The following is a 7430-nucleotide window of genomic DNA, read 5'->3' on the forward strand; positions in this document are numbered from 1 at the left end:
AAGCAAAGGAGTAAAAAAATCTCTTAATTTATTTTTGTGAATTAAGATTTATTTTACTGACTGTCATAGCAATATTCCACATTAGTCATGTCTTTCACAATCGTATTAACCTAATGCATGAATAGATATTTAAGCAATATATATATATATATATATATATATACTAGGGGTTTGGGCCACTACACGGCTCTCACCCCTAGTGCAACGCGTCGCCAAAATTGCAGGATTGGACAACCGCCCACATCCTGTTTCAGCTCAGTTTTAAAACCCTTATTCTGCCCTTAACCTCTAGTAGCGGATGTCTGCACATTGTAGTCACACGCACTGCCAGGGGAAATATATGTAATTAATTGTGCTCCAAGATCACCAATAATAGTTACAATACATTAGAAAACATACAGTAAGTAGCAGCGGACCTACCTAATATGAACTTGTCAGAGTGTACAGTACAGTACTGTACGGTACGGTACTATTTGTAATGTACTGTAGTATGTTGTGTACCGGTATTCCATATACTTGAAAACCTTAAGCGACCGGTAATGTTCAATGAAGACCTCTGTACAAAGACAGACAAAATCACCGGAGCAAAGGTACCAGGCCAAAATGTGTTTATCAGTTTACATGAAGAAAACAGACAAATATTACCTTGAATGTTATAGCCATTTAAAATGACTTTCTCAATGCAGCTTACATGGACAAAACAGACCAATGTTAACTTGAAATTTAAAGCCTATTATAGACAGGTTGTTTGAATAGCCTCTTCTTTACAGCTACAAGTTTATTATTTATTTATTTATCTTATCATTATCTGTTTATTATTATCTCCACCCACGCAGCAGATTTCCGCGTCGGCCAGATTCCCGGAAAAGCTTTCTGCCGCGTGGGTGGAGGCTTGGAGCTTCATTTCCATCCACCAGCTGTATAAAATTCCGGAAGAGACGCCGGCAGACAGCTTCTTTTGGCCGCACATGGAAGTTCAGGTGTGCCCAGGCTGAATGAGAGAGATGGTCCAGACAGAGCGGCTGCGGCTCTATACATCTCTGTCTGTACACGGTGTTTTACCGATTTCACTACTTTGTGTTAAATAACACCATAAACCGTGCACACATTTGTTTGTTGTTGCCATCACTGCGTGAAACAAATGTAAAGTCTTACCTTGTAGAGTAGAATCATAGAAGTTGCACAGAGGAGTCGAAGAGATGTTGCTGAAGTATATATAAGTGCGCATATGACGTAAACGGAAATACGAAACGGAAACTGCGGATTTCGGAAGCTGAACAATAACAGGTGAGTAGGACTGCGGCCGCGTGATAACATGTGTTAACATATGTTATGGTCTGAGAATATATATATATATATTATATACTGTATATAATTTGAGATATCTTTTGGTTTGAAGAGATTAAAGACATTGCATCAAAGCAATTAAGCATCAACAATGAAGTTGAGGGAAGCATCAGTGGCATGGCTCACAACATTGAATCGATTGACTGATTTAATAATTTATTGAACATAAATGTAATATACAGCAACAGGGTACACTGTTTAGGCCCTATGCAATCAATTGATTCAATTCATAAATATAAAAAATAGTGTCCTAATAAGCCAGTGTGTTAAGCCAGGAGCTTAAGGTTGATTCTCCCACTGGAGTTGGTAAGTGGGACAAGAGCCACGGGGGCTGCTGGGTCAGTGAAAGCAGGTAAGGTGAGGCGGCCGCGGGTATTCATGGTACGCTGCTCCAGAGACAGGGCTTCCTGTTTCCGGGACAGATCCTGGAACATGCGAGCATGGTGGAGCTCCAACCTCTGCAGAGAATGCCTACAGGTAGGTGGGGAAGGGGAAGTGAAGGGATTAATTTTTTTTGCTGGAGCCATATTAGCCATATGAGTCAAGCCTTTCATAGAGACTGATGCAAAAGTCACAACATGGAAAGGATAATTGATTGATTGAATACGTTATTAGTCAGAAATGTAAACGGCACGTGGTACAGTACGGCTAAAAGGATAACACAAAAAAGTCCTGGGGACTTGTTTCCATTGTGGTCCTATGTAATCAATTAATCAAGGATAACAGTCCAGGTGGCTGAGTGGCAATTGTACTGGTGTCTATCAGATTGAAAAGATAGAGCAATATGCAAGATTGAGCGGAGAGGTGATGGTCAGGGAAAAGGGAAATCCCACTTTGACAAAAGACAAGCCAATGATGTGACTCACTGAGCCTCAGAGAGCTTCTGTTTCAGTGCCTTGATGGTGGCTTCCAGCTGCTTCACCTCGGCAACCAGCCCATGCTGAACCTAGAGAAACACAGGAAGTATAAAAACCAGATTTATACTTAGTGTGCTGGTGTCGTGCACCGGTTTGTGATGAGTAGACGTAGATCTGCTATTCTTGGCTTTAGAATAATTTCTAGGTCATGTTTTTTTATTTACTGAATAAAATCAAGAGAGCAACAAGCTCAACTCAATTAACTTTATTGACCAAAAACTCTCCACTGTGTAATCAGATGAGTGTGTGTGCATTGTCCCCGTTTGACTCTATAGTGCCGTTTACTCTTAATGTTTGGATTGTGAAATGAAGATGGTAACCAATCTATAATGTAAGTTATTAGTAATTATAAACGTCATTTGTCATCTTTAAGCGGTGCAAGCTGCTAGTTGGTAATTTTATCACATTTCTGGTCCCACCATCTTGAATTGTCCGTTTTATTGATGGTGACAATATTTCCACCATTGAGGGCTCAACCTCAATGTAGCTTCTGATATTTAACGTTGATGATTTTACCTAATTGAAATAGGATCTAAAAACAGAAACGGTTGTAATTTATATAACCCTGCAATGATAGAGAGAGAAAAGGCTGGAGAAGAAATGCATTGAATTGTTTCAGTTTCTATGACATTATCATGCAGGTCTTGGTGCCATGGGACTGGGGTTACCTCGTCTCTGCACAGGTCCATGCCAGGTCTCATCGTTCTGTTCTCCAGTCTGGTGTGAGCCAGCTTCAGTGAACCCGTCTTGACCTGGAGGTCCTCATCTAGACCACGGATATCACTCTCCATCTCTGTGATCTCTTCCTGAGTCTGAACCACAGAATAGTCACGTCCTGAATACTGATATTAATACTGATTCCAGTTAAACAATACCACTGACTGTTCTGGCATCAACAGTAACACAGAGAGACAATGATACCAAAATCAAGGAACTAGCCCATGCTTCTTATACAAATGCATACAGTATGTTCAGCAGCACTGGTCTTGTAATTAAATCAACTCTTGGGGATAAAAGGGTATCCCCCTTGAGGAAAAAAACTTCAGCTCAACAATGAGAGAATAGATGTTATATCTACATACAGCTTGAAGCAGCTTGTACCACTTAAAATGACAAATTAAGTCCCGGATGGTTAGCTCAACCGTCACCTAGGCTGCTGAGCCAGCCTGACGGCGTGCTGCGAGTTCGACTCCCGATCCCGACGGCCTTTGCCGCGTGTCTTCCCCCCCCCATCTCTCTCCCCATTTCCTGTCAGATTACTTTCAACCTACTAATTAAAAAAAAAGGCAGAAAAAGCCCCAAAAATATGAAAAAATTACAAAATACAATTAAATTAATAACTGACTTTACTCAATTGCCAATCCAGCTCATCACGGGCCTGGTCTTCGTGGTGAGTACGCTTGCGGAGTGCAAACTCAGTGGCTCTGCGCTGAGTCTCCAGTTCATTCTGCAGCTAAGAAACACAATAAAGATAATTCACCCTCACTCAAGGCAAGAGTAAATAGGGTGTCAGACTTAACGGTTCCTTCAATTTATGAATTATCCTTCATAATTCCAATCAGCTTGAAGGAATTATTTTTTTCTGGCAAATAGTATTGCCTCATAGTGTCATCAAACATACCTCAGCCCTAGTGAGACTCATGTCTTCCCTGATCTGCTGTGAAAGCTGCATGGCTTCCTCAGACCGAGCCACGTTGTACTGGCTGAACTGCAGCCACTCCTGTGGGGTGGTGGAACTGCAATACAATGAATTTTGACAGGCTGATATTTTCTTGTTCTGAAGTCTGAAGCCACATACAGTATAATGTAAGTTATGGCAAAGTGGCTGCCATATGAAAAACATAATTTGTGTGATGATGTGCATGGATAATAATGAATAATTTTCATTTTCTCCCTCCATTTTGTTTTAATGTTGAAAGTTTATAAAAAAAGATTATGCCCTTTCCAATTGGCCATTCCCCTGTTGTTCCTTGGAGACCGCGGCCCCTACTTTGAAAACCACTTCCAGCTCACCCTGAGGGTATGCGAGTTGGATTGGTCTTCAGCGAGATCTGAGTTGAGTTCACAGTCAAGGAGAGGCATGTCATATCGATGTCCAAGGCCTCCATCTTGTTTTGGAGATCAGCGGTCATCTGGTGACGTGCCTCCTGCAGAACACTGGGAGAAACCAAACACAGTTGGGAGGATAGCAACATCAACATGTCAATGTTTATTTAAACGTAACGCTTATTTAACTGGAGAATCTTGAATGGAACCTGCGCACGCACGTGCACACACACACACACACACACACACACACACACCACACACCACACACCACACACACACACACACACACACACACACACACACACACACACACACACACACACACACACACACACACACACAAACACTTTCCTATGATGACATCAGCCAAGTCGAAAGTGGTTAAATAGACAGGTGTTTTTACTGCATGGCAGAATGACAAACCTTCTTACCATAGCTGCTCAAAGGCCTTGTCAATGTGCTGCTGGAGAACTTGCTGCACTCTCTCAATCAGGCCCTTTTCTGCCTTCAGCTGCTCCGCCACAGGATCGGTGACCAGCTCGTAGCCTCGCCGACCCTCCCTCAGGGTCAAGCATTCCACGGTGACCTCCAGAGGCATCACTGTGGAAGCCAGCGCCTGTTCTGTCTGCTCTTTAGACTGTCACAAACAACAATCAAAACCGCTATTGTGAAATAAAAATCACACCCGTGTGAAGTATGGGGCACTCTTATCATCATCATCATCATACGTCATCTCATTCCGGGCAATCACAATTTGTGTCCTCATCTTCGTCTTCAATGTTTGTGATACGCAATGTTTGTGTTTACACAACCACTCAAAACTGGCCATTCATTGATTAATGTTCAAGTGTTAGGACAAAGTTTGTGTTTACACGCACACTAAAAAGGTGGACATAGGCTATCGCCCCTCAAAAATGTAATCTCAGACTTTACGTGGCCAACCAGGGCCGTCGTCTAATATGATGTATGACTCCAAATTTGGGTAATGTTTCAGCCTGATCAGAGCCCAGTTGTCTTCCATTATAAATTTAAAGTAAACATATGTGAACAAAGACAGACAGAGCCTAGAGTCTTGTGTCATTGACAATTTTATACACAGTAAATGAGTAAAATCATCAGTGGACATCTGTACACTCTCACAAATCTACAAATTGATACATTAATAAGGGGGATTTTACTGTGCAGTACTTATTGTACTTATAGTACACACACATACTTAATTGAAATTCGAATTGCCCCCTCAATATAAGGTTTACAACTTTTAGTCATTCGGGCTCACCAGAGTCAATGCCTCCATCTCTTTGTCTACTTCCTGTGCACATGATTCCAAAGCCTCCTTCCAGCGGGCAACATCCCAGATCCTGTCACTCAGCCTCCGACAGGTATCGCTATCATCCCAGAATGTCTGCAAGAGAAAGATGGATAGGAAACTAAGCAAAGAAAGGAATAGACGTTTTGATGAATGTGGATGAGAAAACTACCTTAGTTTACATACACTTTACAGTATGCTTTGTGCAATCATGACTATGTAGGATTAAAAAGATGTCACTCACTCATACAAGTATGCATGATAAAACAAAACAAGATATAGACTGTATTGAGTGTGTATAAAATAAATTTTTGTGCAATTTGCTTTGACCCCCTTTTGCTGTTGACCCCCCTTTGTTTTTTAGTTTTTTATCTGATCCGTCTGAACTGAGTGGTGCTGTGTGTGCGTGCGTGTGACTGTGTGTGTGTGTGTGTGTGTGTGTGTGTAGCCCTCCTCCATTTAAGCAGTTTGAAACAGCACAGTCAGCACAGCAAAATTTGACAAACTTTCTCCAGCCTTCAACAGATGCAGACTGATTATTATCTCAATTGGGCAGGGTCAAAAACAGGCCAACACAAAATACTTCCAAATAAAACATAATAGCATGGAAGGGCCAGCAAAACATGGAGTAGTCTACTCCTGTTAATACTGTGTTTGTCATAATGATGGATTAACTGGTGGGTTTGCTGCTCACACAATGCAGCAGCAGCCTCGTCAACCCACCTTAATGGAGGTTTCATTGCGTAGAGTCCTTCCTTCTTGACGAATCTCGTTTGACACATGCCTCTCATGTTCTGCTGTGGCAGAGAGCTGATGGTTGTTGCCAGACCATTCTGACACGTTGTGGCGCAAGGCAGGCTTTGCAGGAATAGTAGACATCCTGCTATTCGGTTTAGGACAGAGGAGAACAACTATAAATATTTAGCAGGGTGGTCATAGCTTGGTACTCTTATAGCCTACTGCTGTATTGAAGGGTGGTCGGATCGGGCTGACACCTTTGTATTCCAAATATGAAATTGTGATCGTCATAATGTCAGATGACTGACATAGGCCACATGAATTGATTGATTGATTGACATTTTTGTAAAAGTAAATTACAAAAACTATTACTTTGTGGACGAAACCATGATAAAGCACTAAGACTTGTTTACAGGGTCTACCATTTCCAATTCATCAGTGAGCGCCCCTCACTTCACACAGGTGTGATTTATTTTAGGTGCGCTAGCCTAAACATTAAATTCCTATAAATAAAATTGACAGCTATCAAGCAAATCAGCTATTTTGTCCTACACAATGATTATACATTCCCAATTCCCATTGACAATGAATGGATAATTTACATACGAGCAAATCAGCTATTTTTGTCCTACCTACACAAAGTTAAATTCCCATTGACAGCGATATTAGCACCCCTCACTTCACACGGGTGTGATTTGTTTCTAACTTTTGTTTGCCATTTCTTATCTCCGCCTTGCCTTCCGCCTGACAAGGTGAAGGGCAGGCGCAGATCGAGCCAGCCATGGTAAACATGATCGACGATTATGACGCCAGATAGGCCTACTGTATAAACAATATGCTCACTCATCACGTCACCTTGACATTTAGATTGGAAATAAAGCAATTAAGTTGGTTTCGTTTCAACGTGAGCAGTCTGCAGTGATAGTAGAGAGAGATGTTCAAACGTAGCCTATCCCAGGCCATAAATATCCATTAAGTTAATCAAATAATTGTCACTGCAATTAATTCACATTGGATGTAGGCCTATTGACGATTTTGATCCATCCTTCAAAAGTTATTTGACTTGATCT

General features: G+C 41.5%; 1 protein-coding gene across 1 annotated transcript; it reads right to left on the minus strand.

Annotated features, from left to right (window-relative positions):
- Positions 1–1613: 1613 nt before the first annotated feature.
- On the minus strand, positions 1614–6501 carry tekt2 (tektin 2 (testicular); the record flags this gene model as incomplete). The annotated part of the gene is made up of 9 exons (XM_083766585.1): positions 1614–1818; positions 2214–2293; positions 2933–3076; positions 3610–3717; positions 3886–4000; positions 4278–4421; positions 4745–4950; positions 5593–5718; positions 6346–6501. The coding sequence occupies 9 exons, from the start codon at positions 6499–6501 to the stop codon at positions 1614–1616; spliced, it is 1284 nt and encodes a 427-aa protein (XP_083622711.1).
- Between the last annotated feature and the right edge of the window lie 929 nt (positions 6502–7430).

This window comes from Protomyctophum parallelum (genome assembly GCF_964188405.1).
Source record: "Protomyctophum parallelum genome assembly, chromosome: 1".
Classification (NCBI taxonomy): Eukaryota; Metazoa; Chordata; class Actinopteri; order Myctophiformes; family Myctophidae; genus Protomyctophum; species Protomyctophum parallelum.